This window comes from Stegostoma tigrinum, chromosome 27, assembly GCF_030684315.1.
Source record: "Stegostoma tigrinum isolate sSteTig4 chromosome 27, sSteTig4.hap1, whole genome shotgun sequence".
Lineage (NCBI taxonomy): Eukaryota > Metazoa > Chordata > Chondrichthyes > Orectolobiformes > Stegostomatidae > Stegostoma > Stegostoma tigrinum.
The window spans coordinates 30110543-30131020 of NC_081380.1; the positions used below are offsets into that span (position 1 = coordinate 30110543).

Below are 20478 nucleotides of genomic sequence, written 5' to 3' on the forward strand. Positions count from 1 at the left end.
AGAAGTCAATGCCATGCTGAATGCACTGATCGCCATGCACAGGTCATCCAAGCGGCTCTGTGCGCAGCTTGGAGGGAACAATGGAGGCGGGTCGGGAAAATTAGTGTCACAGCCGACCCTGCCTGCCTACCCACCTCCACCAGGATTAAATTTGAGGCAGGAAAGTCCATGTTTGGTATTCCTGACTCAGCATCAACTTAGCCCTCCACCCCGAGTGGCCAACCGAGGACCACTTGAGGGCCTTTGCTGTTGGAATTACCCCAGATACGGGAGGGCCTGTTATCACTGAGTGTTCCTGACAAAAGAATGGCTGCCAGATGCTCATCAACCAGCGAGTCCCTTGATCAAAGTCAATCAGTGCCTGGCTAAGGCTGTGGACGTGGAGCAGGCGGGGTGGGGGGGGGGTTGCTGTGGATAGCCACACTCCTGTCCCTGATTATTATCTCCTTGACCATCCCCTACACATTCTTCCTTAGATACAGGGCGCAAAACTACTCACAATGTTCTAAATGCGGTCTGGCCAGAGCCTTTATAGACTCAACAGTACATCTCTGTTCTTGTATTCTAGCCCAATGAATGCCAACGCTGCATTTGCCTTCCTTACTGCCAACTGAACCGGCATGTTAACCTTAAGATAAACCTGAACTAGGACTCCTAAGTCTCTTTGCACTTCAGATTTCCAAGCCTTTCCCCTCTATTCTTCCTACCGTGTCTATAACCTGACACTTGCCAGCATTGTATTCTACCTGCTACTTCTTTGCCCACTCTCCTAGCCTGTCCAAGTCCTTCTGCAGCCTCCTGACCTCCTCAACATTATCTGTTCATACCTGTCTTTGTGTCATCTACAAAATTAACAACAATGACTTCAGTTCCTTCATCCAGATAGTTAATGTGTAATGTGAATAGTTGTGGTCCCAACACTGACCCCTGTGGGACTCCACAAGTCATCACCTACCATCCTAAAAAAGACCCCTTTATTCCCACTCTCTGCCTTCTGCCAGTCAGCCTGTATCTACGCAGTACCTTGCCCCAAACATCATGGTCTCTTACCTTATTTAGCAGTCTCCTACACAGCATTTTGTTAAAGGCCTTCTGGGAATCCAAATAGGTCATGTCCACTGGCTGTCCTTTGTCAAAGTTGCTTGTTACCACCTCCAAAGAATTCTAACAGATTTGTCAGGCATGACCTCCCCTTGACAAAACTGTGCTGACCCAGTCCTATTTTGCCATGTACTTCCAAGTACGCCACAATCTCTTTCTTGATTAACTCTAAAATCTTACCAGCCACTGAAGTCAGGCTAACCAGCCTATAATTTCCCATCTTCTGTCTCCCTCCCTTCTTAAAAAGGAAATGTTGCATTGGTCATTTTCCAGTCCTCTGAGACCCTCCTTGACTCCAGTAAATCCTGAAAGACCACCACAATCTCCTCAGCCATCTTCTTTTGAACTCTTAGGTTTAATCCCTCTGATCCAGGTCATTTATCAGATCTTTCAGCTTCCCCAGCAGCTTCTCCCTCATGATGACCACTACATTCACCTCTGCCCTGGAAGCTCTTCACATTCTGGTGTCTTTCACTGCAAAAACTGATGTAAAGTACCTACCCAGTTCCTCTGCCATTTCTTTGTTCCCCACTACTAACTCTCCAGCCTCATTTTCCAGTGGTCCATTGTTCACTCTTGCCTCTCCCTTTTTATATTTCTTTAAAAAAAACTCTTGCAATCTTCATTTATGTTAATAGCTAGATTAACCTCTGTTTCATCTTCTCTCCCTTTTGTCTGTTCTCGTTGTCCTCTGCTGGTTTTAAAGGCTTGCCAATCCTCTGGCTTCCCACTAATTTTCACTGCATTATGTACTTTGTCTTTTGCTTTTCTGCTGTCACTGACTTCCCTTGTCAGACATGGTTGGCTGATCTTCCCCTTGATATGTTTCTTCTTCCTTGGGATGCATTTCTGCTGTGGCTCCTGAATTACTATCAGAAACTCCTGCCATTGCTGCTGCATGGTCTTCCCTGTCGGACTGTCCTTCCAACCAGCTCTGGCCAGCACCTCCTTCATGTCTTTGTCGTCACCTTTACTCAATTGTAATACAGTTACATCTGATTCAATCTTCCCTCTTGCAAACTGCAGGGTGAATTCTATCATATTATGGTCACTGCCCCTTAGGGATTCCTTCACATTAAGTTCCCTCATCCAGTCTGCCTCACTACACATCACCAAATCTAGAATTGCCTGTTCCCCACTGGGCTCTACCATAAGCTGCTCCAAAAAACCATCTCATGGAAATCCATGACCAACCTGACTTTCTCAGACCACTTGCATATTTTAGTCCCCCATGATTATTGTAATAGTGCCTTTCTTACATGCCTTTTCTTTCTCCTGATTATTTTCTGCCCCATATCCTGAGTATGCTCGGAGGCCTGTACATAATTCCTATCAAACTTCCCTTTACGGTTCCTTAACTCTGCCCACACAGATTCTACACCTTCCAAGGAAACCACCAACCCCTCTGTGCATCTGTTGATAGAACATGCATCCTCATTCCACCACCATCTTAATCATTCCAACTACTAATTGGTAGAGCTATTGTCATGGAATCAGAGAATCATAGAGTCATGGAAGCAGGACCTTTCCATCCAATTCGTTCATACCGACCAAGTTGCCCAAACTAAACTAGTTCCACTTGACTGTGTTTGACCCATATCCCTCTAAACTTTCCTAATTCATGTATCTGTCCAAATGTCTTTATATTGTAAGTGTGCCTGCATCTGCTACTTCATCCGGCAGTTCGTTCCACATACAAATCACCTTCTTTGTGAAAAAGTTCCTTTTTAACTCTTTTTGCCTCTCACTTTAAAAATATGCCCTCTAGTTTTGAACTCTCCTACTCTAGGGAAAGGACCTTTGCTGATCATCTTATCTATGCCTGTCATGATTTTTAAAACTGATAAAGTCAGCTGTCAACCTCTGACGCTGCAGAAAAAGTCCCAGCTTAACAAGCCTATCCTTATACCTCAAACCCTCCAGTCCCAGCAGCATCCTTGTAAATCTCTTCTGAGCCCTCTTCAAATTAATTATATCCTTCCTATGTCAGGGCAGCCAGAACTGTACACTGTACTCCAAAAGTGGCCTCACCAACATCCTGTACGACCTCAATATGACATTCTAACTCCTATACTCAGTGGTGTGAGCAACGAAGGCAAGTGTGCTAAATTCCTTCTTAACCACCTTGTCTATCTGTGACAGAAATTCCAAAGAACTATGTACCTGAATCCCTGGGTCTCTGTTTGACAATACTACCCAGGGCCCTACCCTTGACTATATAAGTCTTGTTTATTTTACCAAAAATGCAATAGCTCACATTTATCCAAATTAAACTCCATCTGCTTTTCCTCAGCCCATTGGTCCAATAGATCTTTGTATTCTTAGATAGCCTTCTTCACTGTGCACTGTAGAACAAATTTAGGTGTCATCTGCAAAATTACCAACCATGCCTCCTAAATTCTCATCCAAATCATTTAAATAAATGCCAAACAACTGATCCCCGTGGAACCCTGCTGGTCACAGGCCTCCAGTCCGATAAAGCAAACCTCCAACACCACCCTCTGTCTCCTAACTGCAAGGCAATTTTGTATCCCGTTGGCAAGCTCTCCCTGAATCCAATGTGATGTAATTTTATTAACCACTCTACCATGTGGAACCTTGTCAAAGGCTTTACTAAAGTCCATGTAGACAATGTCTACTGCTCTGCCCTCAGCAATTCTTTTGGTCACATCCTCAAAAAACTCAACTAAGTTTGTGAGATATGATAGCCCATGCACAAAGCCCTGCTGACTATCCCTAATCATTCCTTGCCCCTCCAGATACATGTAAATTCTTTCTTTCTGATTCTCTTCCAACACCACTGATGTTGGACTCACCACACCATAGTTCTCAGGCTTCTCATTACAGCCTTTCTTCAATAAACATTAGCCACCCTCCAGTCCTCCAGCACCTCACCGGCAGCTATATATGATACAAGAATCACTGCTAGGGGCCCCACAATTTCTTTCCTAGCTTCTCACAACATCCTGGGATACACTCGATCAGGTCCCAGAGATTTATCTAACTTTCCTTTTGAGACCTCTAGCACTTCTTCTATAATGTGGATCATTTAATTCAAGAATTCAAGAATTAAGAACATAAATTTGTAGAATTAGTCCTGCAGGGGCTTGATTAAATCATTTTAAATATATTTGGTAATGTTTAAATTGAAGTGTTGACAATGTTACAGCCCCAAGTGATAAAAATCGTTGATTTTTTTAAAATCATAAATTACTCTTGACACCATTTAAATTAAAGCTAATTCACTTTATTCTTTTAGATCATTACTGTTTGGACATCTGTGGAATTTGATTTCTGGTATTAACTTATTTCGTAATCGTTCTGTTTGAAAGTTGCCTTTCAAATGAAGTCAAAGTCTTGTTCTGGTCTTGTGGAAAGAGCTATGTCCCAGTGTTCACACATCTGTATTGCAGTTTATCCCCTTACTTGCATACACAAGGGGTCTTACAACCAGTTGCTGGGGGCCAGGAGTTGGGGGATGAAATTCAGGGAAGAATGACAGCACAATGACATAAAACGAACACAGTTTAAAAACCAACTAACCACTCTACATGCAGAGCAATTAGTGTCAGTGCTCATTGTGTCGGAGTGTTTGTAATAAACTTATAGAGTTGTGGCAGCCTATTAAAAGTACAAATCATTTTGGACGCTTTTTCAAATATTTACCATTCGATCAACTGTCAGATTAGTAGTGTGTGCCTTGTTCATATGGTCCCGTAGAAAATTTCACACAGAGACTGTAGAATGTTAAGCAACGTAGCCAAAACATGAGAATATAAGTCAAGGGAGGTCATGATCAAACTGTACCGCACTCTAGTCAAACTAAACTTTGAGTACTGTGTACAGTTCTGGTCAGTGAGAAACAAGGGTGATATTCAAGTGCTGGCAGAATGTCGAGATTGATTCCTAGTAACAAGTCTGAGTTATGGGGAAAGGTAAGAGAGACACGGACTTTATGCTCAGGACAGTAAAGACATGGAGCTTTACACCCTGGACAGCAAGCATCTGCAACAGTCAATACCATGAGTATAGGATAAAAGGACACAGAAATACATTAATAACTTAACTTTCGGACTGATTTCAGAAGGTTCATCAGCAGTCCTTGAAAGAGGCTTCTGGTGCAAAGTAATAGGAGCAAATATCGCTGGATCTATCAATTAAATGGGAAACATTTATGTTAGTCACTGGCAGCTGAATTAAAATGATCCAAATAGCCTTAGCTCAACCACGGGTATCTTACATTTTTTGTGGAAACTAATCCATTTGTAATTGTGATTTAACACTAAGTGTAAGTATCAGTATCAGAAATAAGGCGGATGAACTTAGAGCATGGGTCGGTACTTGGAACTACGATGTTGTGGCCATTACAGAAACTTGGGTAACTCGGGGACAGGAATGGTTGTTGGAAGTTCCAGGATTTAGATGCTTTAGAAGAAATAGGGAGGGTGGAAAAAGAGGTGGGGGAGTGGCTAGTCAGGGCTAGTATAGTAGGTGCTGAAAGGTAGTTTGAGAATGATATGCCTACGAAGTCAGTTTGGGTTGTGGTCATTAACAAGAAAGGAGCAGTCACTTTGTTGGGTTTTTTTTTAACAGACCCCCTAATAGTTGCAGAGAAGTGAAGGAGTGGATTGGGAGGCAGATACTGCAAAGGTGCAGAAGTCACAAGGTTCTAGTCATGGGTGACTTCAAATTTCCAAATATTGATTGGAAACATTTTAGTTGTGGTAGTTTAAATTGAGTGGATTTTGTCCAGTGCATTCAGGAAGAAATCCTGACATAGTATGTAGATAGACCAACACAAAGAGAGGCCACTTTGAATTTGGTGCTTGGTAATGAACCGGGCCAAGTGTTAGACCTGCTGGTAGGAGAGCATTTTGGCAGTAGTGATCATAACTCTGTTACCTTTACAATAGTCATGGAAAAGGATAGGTACATACAGCAGGGTAAGGTTTATAATTGGGGGAAGGATAATTACATTTCTGTTAGGCAAGAACTGGGTAACATAAAATGGCAACAGATGCTGTCAGGGAAGAGCACTATTGAAATGTGGAGATTGTTTAAGGAATGAATACTGCGTATTTGTCCCTAGCAGACAGGGAAGATGCGGTCAAGTGAGGAAGCCTTGATTCTCAAGAGAGGTTGAACGACTGGTTAAGAGGAAGAAGGATACTTGTATAAGGTTTAGGAAACAAGTAACAGAAAAGGTTCTAGAGGGATACAAGTTCTCCAGGAAGGAGCTGAAGAAAGAGCTTAGGAGAGCTTTAAGGGGGCATGAGAAAGCCTTGGCAGTTAGGATCAAGGAAAACTCCAAGGCTTTTTACACGTACGTGAGAAATAAGAGAATGGCCAGAGAAAAGGGTAGGGCTGATCAAGGATTGTAAAGGGAATTTGTGCACAGAGCCTAAAGAGATAGGAGAGGTCCTTAATGAATGTTTTTATTCAGTATTCACAACTGAGAGGGACCTAATTGTAGAGGAGGATGTTGTGAAACAGGCAGGTCGGCTAGAGGAGGTTGATATTAGTAAAGAAGATGTGCTAGGAATTATGAGGAAGTTGAAGATAGATAAGTCTCCCGGGCCTGATGGGATTTATCCAAGGACTCTATGGGAAGCGAGGGACGAGATCGCAGGGCCTCTGGCGATGTAATTTTCGTCCTCACTGTCCACGGGTATAGTGCTGGAAAATTGGAAAGAGGCAAACGTCATTCCCTTGTTCAAACAAGTTTGATTTGTGATAGCATGAATTTGTGAGGGGTAGATCATGCCTCACAAACCTTATTGATTTCTTTGAAGAGGTGACCAAACACATGGATGAAGGTGGAACAGTGGATGTGATATACATGGATTTAAGTAAGGCATTTGTTAAGGTTCACCAGGGTAGGCTCGTGCAGAAGGTAAGGAGGCATGGGATAGGGGGAAATGTGGCAGATTGGTTCAGAATTGGCTGACCCTTAGAAGACAAAGGGTGGTAGTGGATGGAAAATATTCAACATGGTGCTCAGTTACGAGTGGTGTACCACAAGGATCTCTTCTGGGTCCTCCACTATTTGTGATTTTTGTAAATGATTCGGATGTAGGAATGGAAGGGTGGATTAGTAAGTTCGTGGATGATACAAAGGTGGGTCAAGTTGTGGATAGTGCTGAGGGCTGTTCTACGTTACAAAGGGACATTGATAGGATGCAGAGCTGGGCTGAGAAGTGGCAGATGGAGTTTAACCCCGAAAAGTGTGAGGTGATTCATTTTGGAAGGACAAACGTGAAAGCAGAATACAGGGTTAATGGGAAGATTCTTGGCAGTGTGGAGGAGCAGAGGGATCTTGGGGTTCATGTCCACAGTTCCCTGAAAACTGCCACCTAGTTGGATAGAGTTGTTAAGAAGGCGTATGTTGTGTTAGCTTTCATTAAAAGAGGGATTGAGTTCAAGAGCCGTGAATTTATGCTCCAGCTATACAAAAGCCTGGTTCGGCCACATCTGGAGTATTGTGTCCAGTTCTGGTCACCTCATTACAGGAAAGATGTGGAAGAATTGGAAAAGATGCAGAGGAGATTTACCAAAATGTTGCCTGAGATGGAGGGAGGGTCTTACGAGGAAAGGTTGAGAGAGCTAGGACTCTTCTCTTTAGAACGACGAAGGATGAGAGGTGACTTGATAGAGGTGTACCAAATGATCAGAGGTGTAGATAGAGTATGCAGCCAGAGACTTTTTCCTCGGGTGGAGGTAGCTATTGTGAGGGGGTATAGTTTTAAAGTGAGTGGAGGTAGATATGGGTGAGATGTCAGAGATAGGCTGTTCACTCAGACAGTGGTAGGGGCATGGAATACATTGCCGGAGAAGGCAGTGGAGTTGGCCTCATTAGGGGCATTTAAGCGGCTAGTAGACAGGCATATGGATGATAGTATAAGGGAGGGGTGGAGGCTAAATAGACCTCAGGATTAGGGTAAAAGTTCGACACAACATGGTGGGCCAAAGGACCTGTACTGTGCTGTACTGTTCTATGTTCTGTGTTCTATGTAAACTTTAACTGAGTAAAAATCAGAGGGTCGAGATAATTCAGCAAGGATAAGGAGACATAATTCGCTCCCCAGTTTAGAATTATACGTTGTGTATTTTTATATTCAAATTATAAATGACATGGTTCACATTGATAATAGAAATTGTTTAAGTGAACTTCTCATGCTACAGTTAGACCCTCTGTCATTGGTACTGTAATGCTTCCAATGACAGGGTGTAAATATGGGTATGACAGTTGTATAAAGTCACTTTCCATTATAGATATGGAGAGTATGCTAATTAATACTGGAAAGTAAGGGAATGCTGAATACTTTACATTTGTCATCATTGTTGAGGATACATGTAACATCCCAGAAATAATCAAGAGGTGAGAGAGCACAGAACGCAAATCAATTAAACAAGGGCAGGGTAGAGAAAAATGTTATTTGAATTATATGTTCCCAGGCCCTGATGGGCTTCATTCTCAGTTTGGAAAAAAGGTGGCTGCCAAACTAGTAGATGCATTAGTTTGAATTTTGCAAAATGTTTTGAGATTCTGTAAATGTCCCACATTTGAGAAATGACAACTGTGACTCCTCTTTTCAAGAAAGGGGGAGGCAGAAATCAGGAAAACACAAGTCACAGCCTAAGGAAAATGCTGGAATCTTTTATTAATGAATATAGCAGGGCTCTTAGAAAATTATGAATGCAATCAGGCAGAATCTGTTGTTGTTGTGGTTTGATGGTTTTTTTGAAATTTGACTAACTTACTGAAGTTTTATTTTTTGAGGAATTAACAAGCCGTATGGGTAATGGGGAACTTAGATTTCCAGAAGGTATTTGACACAATGTCACATAAAAGCCATTACGTAAAATAAGCTCATACAGTAATTGATAACATAATGCTGTGGATGGAAGCTCGATTAGCTGTCAGGAAACAAACACACCAGGTTATAGTCCTAGAGATAATGGGAACTGCAGATGCTGGAGATTCCAAGATAATAAAATGTGAGGCTGGATGAACACAGCAGGCCAAGCAGCATCTCAGGAGCACAAAAGCTGACGTTTCGGGCCTAGACCCTTCATCAGAGAGGGGGATGGGGGGAGGGAACTGGAATAAATAGGGAGAGAGGGGGAGGCGGACCGAAGATGGAGAGCAAAGAAGATAGGTGGAGAGGGTGTAGGTGGGGAGGTAGGGAGGGGATAGGTCAGTCCAGGGAAGACGGACAGGTCAAGGAGGTGGGATGAGGAAACCAAGCGGAGGCTTGGGGACCGCTTTGCAGAACACCTCCGCTCAGTTCGCAACAAACAACTGCACCTCCCAGTCGCAAACCATTTCCACTCCCCCTCCCATTCTCTTGATGACATGTCCATCATGGGCCTCCTGCACTGCCACAATGATGCCACCCGAAGGTTGCAGGAACAGCAACTCATATTCCGCCTGGGAACCCTGCAGCCATATGGTATCAATGTGGACTTCACCAGTTTCAAAATCTCCCCTTCCCCCACTGCATCCCTAAACCAGCCCAGTTCATCCCCTCCCCCCACTGCACCACACAACCAGCCCAGCTCTTCCCCCCCACCCACTGCATCCCAAAACCAGTCCAACCTGTCTCTGCCTCCCTAACCGGTTCTTCCTCTCACCCATCCCTTCCTCCCACCCCCAGCCGCACCCCCAGCTACCTACTAACCTCATCCCACCTCCTTGACCTGTCCGTCTTCCCTGGACTGACCTATCCCCTCCCTACCTCCCCACCTACACCCTCTCCACCTATCTTCTTTGCTCTCCATCTTCGGTCCGCCTCCCCCTCTCTCCCTATTTATTCCAGTTCCCTCCCCCCATCCCCCTCTCTGATGAAGGGTCTAGGCCCGAAACGTCAGCTTTTGTGCTCCTGAGATGCTGCTTGGCCTGCTGTGTTCATCCAGCCTCACAGGTTATAGTCCTACCAGCTTATTTGAAATGACAAGCTTTCAGAGTGCAGCCCCTTCGTCAAGCGTGGTGAGAGGAGATGAGCACACAGTCACAGAGTTTATAGGTGGAGGGATGAACAGCAGAGAGATCAAAGGATCATACAACTGGTGTGCGTGGAGTGAACAAACCCAAAATGGCTGACTGACTGCCTCCTGTTGAATCTTTAATCATTCAAACATCCCTGTTGTGCTCTGAAAGCTTGTGATTTCAAATAAACCTGTTGGATATAATGAATCTGCAAAAGGATGTAATATGTTAAAGGTGGACAGAAATCTAGCAGATGGAATATAATGTAACTGTAATAAACTAGGGCTAAGAGGAGATCCATAGGAAAAGAACGGGATCCGACCTGGCTCCTGGGAAAGAAAGAAGGTGCCTCAGACTGAACTGCTTTACAGCAAAGTTCTGCAAAGGTGAAGAAAACGGACATGATTCAGGGCCCAGCAGGGGGCAGTATAATCCAAAAGGGTTGGGATAATCCTGGTTAAACACTCAGAACCCAGACCATCAATGACAGAAGGGACTGTAGGAACTTTGAGTCAAAGCGGATAAACCTTAAGTTGAATTGACAGACCCGCTTCTTAGCCGAGTGGAATGGGAGTTCTGAGGGTTTTCATATCGACAGGCCAGTGGTGAATGATCCACCATCCAGTCAAATACAGCCAAACACAGCGAATGGCTAAAGTAGCGGAGATCGAAAGAGACGCAGCCAAAATATGGCCAGCAGAGTCATCTCCAGAAGTAGCAGGGGGATGCAGCAAGATGTTCCCAAACCAGGCAGAGGATTGTGGATGAAAAGAAGCCCATTCCCTCAATGGCCCAGTGAGAAGTCAGCGAACTGGAATCTTCTCTCATGTAGACAAGGTGAAAGTGAGAGAGATGCCTCACTTGGTTGAAAACCTGTAGAGCAGTACAACAGGGAAAGGACAGTAGTGTCCAAATTTCTCTCCGAAGCCGCCTAGAAGGTTAACTGTACTGACATTCAACCGCACCAACTACTTTTACCTAGTTCTTTTCCCTGGTGTGGGTGAGTTCAAAACTAGGGGGCATATTTTTTAAAATGAGAGGAGAGCGATTTATAAAGGACATTTTTACACAGAGAGTGATTTTTGTGGGGAATGAACTGCCAGAGGGGAGTGGTGGGTGCAGGTGCAGTTACAATGTTTAAAAGACATTTGGAAGATTACATGAATAGCAATGGTTTGGAGGAATAAGAGCCAAATACAGGCCAGTGGGACTGTTTTGGTTTGGGATTATTGTCAATGTGGACTAGTTGGACCAAAAGGACTATTTCCACGATGTATGACTCTATAATTGCCACCAGTATAGTTCAAGAGTAAGTATCTCTGAATTAAACACAGATCTCTCTCTTTTCACCTCCAGGCTCTTGTCTGCACTTACTCCAGCTCAAACCTTGCAGCTCAGTTTCCTAAGGAACAGAAGGGACCCAAAGATCTCCACAGAATCCTGAAACCAATACATTACCCCCACGACCACCTCAAACATAAAGGTTATCAGAGAACCCAACATTAGATTACTAAGCATCATGATAGGAACGCAGTCCTGAAACAGTTAATAACTGTTTATAGCGTCCCTCCACGAGCAGTCAGGGAAATTTTCAGACTAGAAGTTATCTCTCTCTCAAAAGCACCCCTTAAGAGAAGTAAATCTGAACTTTACAAAATCTCCAGAGTTGGGAACTTCTTCAGATGGGTCCAGATGGCATGGAATCGCCCAACAGCAAGTTTCAATTGCATGGGAAATTTGCAAGGAGTCAGCTGCACAGGGACATAGTTGCACCAGGACTTCCACCCGTCCCACTATGTTCCATGGAACATGGTGGTGTTAGTAGCAATGGATGGGGCCAGTACTGCAAAGAAAGTCATACTGACTGCATTGACACTGCTTTGCACTATTCAACACTAACCCATTACAAAATAAGTCCAGTTGTAATAAAATGGCTGAAGTGTGCCATATAGTTTACGTACTCCAAGTGCATTAGTTTCATTGTTGATTTGATTATTTCAGCCTGCCAACTACATAAATAACTCCAAATACAATTGTTGACAATGATATCAGAGAGCTTACAGCTATGATTTATAAACCAATTAGTTATTTTTTGATTTTTTTTCATTTGATTCATAATCTGTTGCATTATGGAGGAGCTAGATCTTAAGCAGTAGATAGTCAATTGTTTAGTCTGGGCATTAGTTTGTTTGTATGTTGGAATAGCTTGGATTGTTACTGTCAGACTTGATAAATGCTTTACTGTTAAGTTATTTAATTACAATGTGGAGAGAATCCAAATGCTGGAGAATTTGTGCAAAAACTCTTGCTATTTTCCATCGATAACTTATGACAGAGTTATGGTTCATGGCCCAAGCAAAAATAGAACTGTTACTTCCAAGCAGTCTTAGAATTAAACTTTGAACATTAATTAACCATAACTAACAAGCACTTTGTTATTTCATAAGATTAAAAGAACATAAAAATCCAAATATTTGCAAGTGATCTGTTGGACTCTTTGCGCCCAGTGCCTTGCACCCCTTTTGACATAAGAATATTAGAATATTATAGTTCAGAGTCAACAGGTAACGTTTACATTTAAAATGATCCATTTTTTCCGCTCTCACCTTATATTTCAGTCATGTAAAAAACCCATTTCATCTATAGAGACCTATCTAGACAGTGCATGATTATGCCAGCATGGACTGTCAGCATATATGATTTAATTAGGTGCCTGCTGTAGCTCAGTTGATAACTTGTTCAGCTCTGAGCAAGGAAAGGGAAGAGTTCATGTCCCACTCTAGTATTTGAGCACAAGAATCGAAGTTGACTCTAAAGTTAGTTGGAGATACTGTCTTGTAGGACAGTCCCATTGCATCATTTCAAAGAAGAGAAGTTATTCTTGGTGTCCTGGTTAATATTTCAACAAGAATCAACATCATCCAAAAAATTTGGTCATTATCACCTTGCTGTTCGTGGGACTTTGCTGTGTGCAATTTGGCTGCTGCATTTCCTACATTACAGCAATAACTACACTTCAAATTGTTCCAATTCCTGTGCTTATGAAAGGTACAAAAATGGAAGATTTTTATATTAGTCCCATTTTTCAGGAGATGATAATAGTTACCAATCCAACTCCTTTTCAAAGTGTGACTGTGTTTCAATAAACTACTTTCTCTGCAAATATACTCTGCATACCCATGACCTTGTGTGAAATTTTATTTTCCTACTGAGGTATTGCCCAGAACTCTTCTAATTGTACGATCTGAATATGTTCAAATTTATTTTTCAACAATAATATCACAAGCATAAAACTAATGAGAAACAAATCAGTTTTGAAATTGAAAAATCGGCTTTACAGATTTGCAAAAAGGCACTGTTTAATTTTTTTGTAAAGTGGTTTGATAATTAGCAGTAAAAAAGATATTGAAATAGATTCTAACAGGTGCTGTGACAAAGTTTTGAAAATATGTATTGTTCGAAAATATTCCCTTTGCAATCAAAAGTGTTCTAAGTAGAAAAACAGTAAAATAAATACGTGAAGCCAACCGTAAAACCATCAGAAGCAGTTCTGAATGGATTCCAATGGTACAGTAGTAGCTTTGTGTGAATAAACTTTAACTTCTGGAAAGCTGGAAGATTTTATTTAACAATATATAATACATTTTGTTCACATTGCACTGTAAAAGCTGACACCAATTGTATAATAAATGTGTGCCGTTTACATAGCTGGAGTATTAACTGAGAGAACAGATGCAGGAATGTTGGCTTCAAAATCACATCTGGCCCTGTTTTTAATTTTTGGCAAACCTACATAGGAATTGACAACAAAAGCCAACTCTAGATGAGAACTACTCTGTTTTTAGAAAGCCACAAAATTACACTTTCTCTGTAGTGTAAAAATATTAACTGTGCTCTGAAACTAAAATAGAAAACCATTACTTACGCAATAAGCTGCAATTAAGTTGTGATAAAAAGTATTTTCCTATTTTAAAATGGCTGGTCAGATAGTCACTTTTAAAATTGATTTTAGAAATACTTCTATAGAATACAAAGTTATTTAGTTATGTAATAGAAGGATGCTATTAAACTGGAAGGGTGCAAAAAAAATTTACAAGGATGTTAGTGAGACTGGAGGGTTTGAGTTATAGTGAGGGGTTGGATAGGCTGGGGCTGTTTTCCCTGGAGTGTAGGAGGCCGAGGGGTGACCGTTCAGAGGTTTATAAAATCATGAGGGGCGTGGATGGGGTGAATGACCCAAGGTCTTTTCCCAAGGTGTACAGGAGTCCAAAACTAGAGGGCAACGGTTTAAAGTGAGCAGGGAAATATTTAAAAGGGACCTAAGGGGCAACGTTTTCGTGCAGAGGGTGTTGCGTGCATGGAATGAGCTGCCAGTGGAAGTGGTGGAGGCTGGTATAGTAATGACATTTAAAAGGCATCTGGATGGGTATATGAATAGGAAGGGTTTAGAGGGATTTGGGCCAAATGCTGGGACTAGTTCAGTTTAGGAAAACTAGTCAGAATGGACAAGTTGGGCCAAAGGGCCTGTTTCTATACTGTATACCTGTAAAACTCAAAAGATCCCTTTCTTAAACTTTCAGCTTGTGCAAAATTGGTGTAAAATCTGCTAGTTCATCTACCTTTATACCTGATGTACAGAATTTTCTTATATTTCTGTACTGTAGTGGTTATCACGTTCACCAAACACACGAAAGGTCCCTGGTTTGAAACCGAGCGAAAACAGCAGCCTGCTTTCGTTAATTTTTGCCTGTCTTGGTGATGCAACAGGTTAGAGTGCTCAACTGCTAACAGGAAGGTCGGTGGTTTGAAAGCGCCCAGAGACGAAGGGCTTCCTTATTTTAAGGGCTGCACGGTGGCTCAGTGGTTAGCACTGCTGCCTCACAGCGCCAGGGACCAGGTTCGATTCCAACTTCAGGCAACTGTCTGTGTGGAGTTTGCACATTCTCCCTGTATCTGTGTGGGTTTCTTCTGGGTGCTCCAGTTTCCTCCCGCAGGCCAAAGATGTGCAGGCTAGGTGGATTGACCATGCTAAATTGCCCGTAGTGTCCAGGGATGTGTAGATTAGGTGCATTAGCAATGGAAGATGCAGGGTTACAGGGATAGTGGGTGGGATTCTCTTTGGTGGGTCGGTGTGGACCTTCTGGGCCGAGTGGCCTGTTTCCACACTGTAGGGATTCTATTCTATTCTAACTGTTTTTATTCTTCTTATTGTTAAGGTACTGATCTTGCTGTGAGGTTTAGTTTATTCATTTCATCTATTTTTGCTGATCTGGTGTTGTGCTTTTATTTATTTCTGAGTGAAACTTTTGATTTTCGTATTTTTTTTGCACTCAGTGTTAGTCTTCTCATTTTGCAAGCTCTGTTTCATTTGCACATGCTGGTATCCCTTTCGCTAATCAGTCTAACTCAGCTCACGACCCAACTTCCTCAACAGCGTGACTCATGGTTTCTCTGCCAAGTCGTAGTGAATAACCCGGAGTTCAGATTTAATTTTGTTCCTAGCGACCGTTGAGCTGATGAGTCCAAACAAAGGAGGTCAAGTTGTTGTTGAATAAGCTCCATTTCCACAAACAAACATGGAGTATATTTTATTAGTTTAAAACCTGTTAAGAACGTAGCATGCCACAAAGATAACACTGACCACGCAACTCCTGCCCCCCCCACCACCCCGCCAAGTTATCCCACTGACAGGGAAAAGGCCGAACTTGCATACAATCAACATTTGATCAGAAACAAATGACAGAATATGATAATTTTCAAGAAGGTGATGCATAAACCTTGGCAGACAGAACGGTGGAAGAGTATCAGAATAAAGTGCAATATGAAATCTATTATCTGCTGAAATTACTCAGTCTTTGAACAGAATTCCCACATTCACAGCTTTACCCCATAAGCATGTAGTTCAGAATAATGCCAACAGCCCAGGTTTGATTCCTTTCTGACCGAGGTAGACTGGGGACCTCCCCCTTCCTATTGCAGTGAGAGTGGAAGGCAATGGCAAGTTGGCACTCAAAATGTACATAGGAAATGTACTCTTACAGCAAACAATGAACTGAGCACATATGGTGAAGAGTCCAGTACCCCAAAAGACTTTGATATATTGGGAAGCTGTCAGAACTCTGGTAGCTAGTTGTTAAGGATAGAATATTAGAGCTTCATCTTTATTCAGTTACCAGCTTTTATTTACTGGGTCACACATTTAATAAAATGCACCACCAACACAACATTTTTTTCAACCTGAGCCTTTGTATATGAGAACTGTTAAGTCTCCAGTTATTTTTTGTTACCTGAATACTATTAATGGATAATGTGTTAAATGGACACCCAGCTCTTGTTAATTGTCTAAGTGTGTCTTATGATGTATCATTGGCGAGAGAACCAGGTGATGTGCTATACTGAAACTTGCTGTATATTGGGATCTATATTTTAGGTTTAAGTTAAGGATATTTACTAGAATACTGTTGTGAATTGACTACGTCTTGTGGTTCTTTTCATTCTTTCATTCTCCTGGACTTAGAAATAAACACTTGGAGAATGGTTTATGTGGTTGCATGAACTAGTAGGATGATAAAACAGCCTGATGATTGTCTTAGATAATAAAATGTGAGGCTGGATGAACACAGCAGGCCAAGCAGCATCTCAGGAGCACAAAAGCTGACGTTTCGGGCCTAGACCCTTCATCAGAGAGGGGGATGGGGGGAGGGAACTGGAATAAATAGGGAGAGTTCCCTCCCCCCATCCCCCTCTCTGATGAAGGGTCTAGGCCCGAAACGTCAGCTTTTGTGCTCCTGAGATGCTGCTTGGCCTGCTGTGTTCATCCAGCCTCACATTTTATTATCTTGGAATCTCCAGCATCTGCAGTTCCCATTATCTCTGATGATTGTCTTACTTCCTTTTTCATAGTTTGAATTTATAAAGAGGCATTGAGTATAATAGTTGGGATTCAGGGGCTTGTTGAACTTTACATTGTCACTACTGTATGTACTAGCCCAAAGTTGTATCATGACCATGATAACCAGCCATTACTTTGCCCATATAAAAGCTACTTGAAATAGGTTCCAAAGTACAGCTGATTCTAGTGACCATTGTTAATTTGTTAGGCAAAAATAGAACAGCCTTGAAGTATGTTCATCAAGCTTCAGAGTTTACTGTCTTATAGATCACCTTTTAATGCACAATCTTTGTTCAAATATTAACGTCAAATGTTGTATAAGCCAAGCCATGTTGCATTTAGTGGTAGGGGTGGATAGCTTTCTAATGTAATGATCTACTTAGTCAGTGAGCCGATGATGATTACATATAAGTACTTCGTAAGAAGAGAAAAATGATCAGGGTTTAAGTGATAAACCTTTGGGTCATTAGTATGTTGAGCTGGATGTTGAATAAGGGTGAATAGAAATCCCAATGTATAACGAGCATTCTCCCCTCAACTGATCGGTAATTTGGGTCATTGCTGTTTACAGGATACTGCAGTTTTCTGCGGAATTACAAAACCTAGTTAATTTCAAGACAGTCTAATGTAGTTGAAATATTTTGGGAAATTTGAGGAACGTAATGAGGAGCTACATAACTACTTTTTGTTGCTTTGTGAGACCAATCCAGAAGCAGGTTTAGTGTCTAGTTCCATCAACTTGTTCTTACACATTTACACAACTTAGACAGCATTCGAGCAAAATTATCCAGAAAAAATAAGTAAAACCCTAATGCAGCCTGAAGCCTGAGTACTGTAGTAAAATTATATTGTAGAAGGATTAATTTTAATAGTCTACGGTCTTATAAAATGTTAACTTTTTAAGGACAGAGCGCTATCATTAGACAGTTGTAAAATAGCGATGTGGACGGGTCAGGCAGGAGATGTGAGATTTTTAATAGATCAGATTTGAATGGTTTAGTACATAAAAAAGACTAAAACATACTTGCCGCATGGCTTCTGTGGAACTTGTCCTTATTTTCGCGATACGGAGGGGATTTTTACCTCATTGAAGTAGTGACGTGCAAACAACAAAGTTTACATGTGAAGTAAAAACAGGAAGTTGCCAGAGAAACTCAGCAGTTCCTGCAGCATCTGTAGAGAAGAAGAGTTAATGTTTTGAGTCTGATATGCCTCCTGTTTGGAACGCACATACATGTATCTTAAGTTTTGGAGCACATTGGTCATTAAGCAAAGGATAATTTCTGTTTCTGAAGAAAAACTATAAAACAAGAGAAAAGGCTGCCGAAATAGTAGGAACTGCAAATGCTGGAGAATCTGAGATAACAAGGTGTGGAGCTGGAGGAACACAGCAGGCCAAGCAGCATCATAGGAGCAGGAAGGCTGATGTTTCAGGCCTAGACCCTTCTTCAGAAATGGGGGAGGGGCAGGGGATTCTGAAATAAATAGGAAGAGAGGGGGAGGCGGAGAGAAGATGGATAAAGGAGAAGATAGGTGGAGAGGAGACAGACAGGTCAAAGAGGTGGGGATGAAGCCAGTAAAAGTGAATGTAGGCGGGGAGTTAGGGAAGGGATAGGCCAGTCCTGGGAGTACAGACAGGTCAAGGGGACGGGATGAGGTTAGTAGGTAGGAGATGGGGGTGGGACTTGAGGTGGGAGGAAGGACAGGTTAGGGAGGAGGGGACGAGCTGGGGTCATTTTGCAATGCGGTAGGGGGAGGGGAGATTTTGAAGCTTGTGAAGTCCACATTGATACCATTGGGCCACAGGGTTCCCAAGCAGAATATAAGTTACTGTTCCTGCAACCTTCGGGTGGCATCGTTGTGGCACTGCAGGAGGCCCAGGATGGACATGTCATCTGAGGTATGGGGGTGGGGGGGGTGGGGGGGGGTGGGATTTGAAATGGTTCGTGACTGGGAGGTGCAGTTGTTTGTTGCAAACTGAGTGTAGGTGTTCTGCAAAGTGGTCCCCAAGCCTCCACTGGGTTTCCCCAATGTAGAGGAAGCCTCAATGGGAACGGCGGATGCAGTATACCACATTTGCAGATGTGCAGGTGAACATCTGCTTGATGCAGAAAGTCTTCTTGGTGCCTGGGATGCGGGTGAGGGGGAGGGTGTAGACATTTTTCCCTCCCCACCCTTATCTGCTTTCCGGAGGGACCACTCTCTCCATGACTCCCTTGTCCGCTCCACACTCCCTTCCAGCCCCACCACACCCGGCACTTTTCCCTGCAACCACAGGAAGTGCTACACCTGCCTTTACACCTCCCCCCTCACCCCTATCCAGGCCCCAAGAAGACTTTGCACATCAAGCGGATGTTCACCCGCACATCTGCTAATATGGTATACTGCATCCGCTGTACCGGATGTGGCCTCCTCTACATCAGGGAAACCAAGTGGAGGCTTGGGGACCGCTTTGCAGAACACCTACGCTCGGTTTGCAATAAACAACTGCACCTCCCAGTCGCACACCATTTCAATTCCCCCTCCCATTCCTCAGACGACATGTCCATCCTGGGCCTCCTGCAGTGCCACAACGATGCTACCCGAAGGTTGCAGGTACAGCACCTCATATTCCACTTGGGAACCCTGCAGCCCAATGGTATCAATGTGGACTTCACTATCTTCACAATCTGCCGTTCCCACTGCATCCCAAAACCAGCCCAGCTTGTCCCTGCCTCAGTAAACTGTTCTTCCTCTCACCTATCCCCTTCTTCCACCTCAGGCCCCAACCCCATCTCCTACCTACTACCCTCATCCCACCCCTTTGACCTGTCTATCCTCCCTGGACTGACCTTTCTCCTCCCTGCCTCCCCACCTATACTCGCCTTTACTGGCTCCATCCCCACCTCTTTGACCTGTCTGTGTTCTTTCCATTTATCTTCTCCCTTATCCATCTTCTATCCGCCTCCCCCTCTCTCCCTATTTATTTCAGAACCCACTTCCCCTCCCCATTTCTGAAGAAGGGTCTAGGCCCGAAACATTAGTTTTCCTGCTCCTCTGATGCTGCTTGGCCTGTTGTGTTCATCCAGCTCTGCGCCTTGTTATCTCAGAAAAGGCTGCAGCCAGACTTTAGGAGGTAATATTAAATTCTACATTATGCGAATGCCGTGTAAAAAATTTAAATCCTCCTTTTTGTTTTGAGGATTGCAATGCCTTTTACAAAAACGAAATAGTATTAAATTTTCCAAATAAATAAATGAATTAAATGAATAAATTTAAATCAGTGAGTTGGAGGTAGGGTCCAAAGCTAATGTGCCAAGTTTGCAGATGACCAAGAGCTAAGTGGGAATATGTGTTGTGAGGAAAATGTAAAGTGGCTTAGCTAGATTTGGAGAGGTTTAATGAATGGGCAAGAACATAGCATATAAAGTGGAAAAATGTGAAGGTATTCACTCTGGTAGTAGAAACAAATATGCAAAATGTTTCCAAATGATAAGAGGCTGGAAAGTGCAGATGT

The 20478-nt window shown here is 42.8% G+C and overlaps 1 protein-coding gene across 4 annotated transcripts in view; it reads left to right on the forward strand.

The window, feature by feature from the left end:
* Positions 1–20478, forward strand: part of blmh (bleomycin hydrolase) — a 103579-nt gene that overhangs the window by 71729 nt on the left and 11372 nt on the right. Inside the window, exon 12 of one of the 4 annotated variants that reach the window (XM_059655231.1) lies at positions 11447–12087. The exons of the other annotated variants lie outside the window; for them this stretch is intronic. Within the exon in view, the coding sequence (XP_059511214.1) occupies positions 11447–11496 (50 nt within the window). The 3' untranslated portion in view covers positions 11497–12087. Of the gene's footprint in view, positions 1–11446; positions 12088–20478 lie in introns of those variants that run through there. 4 annotated transcript variants of the gene reach the window in all.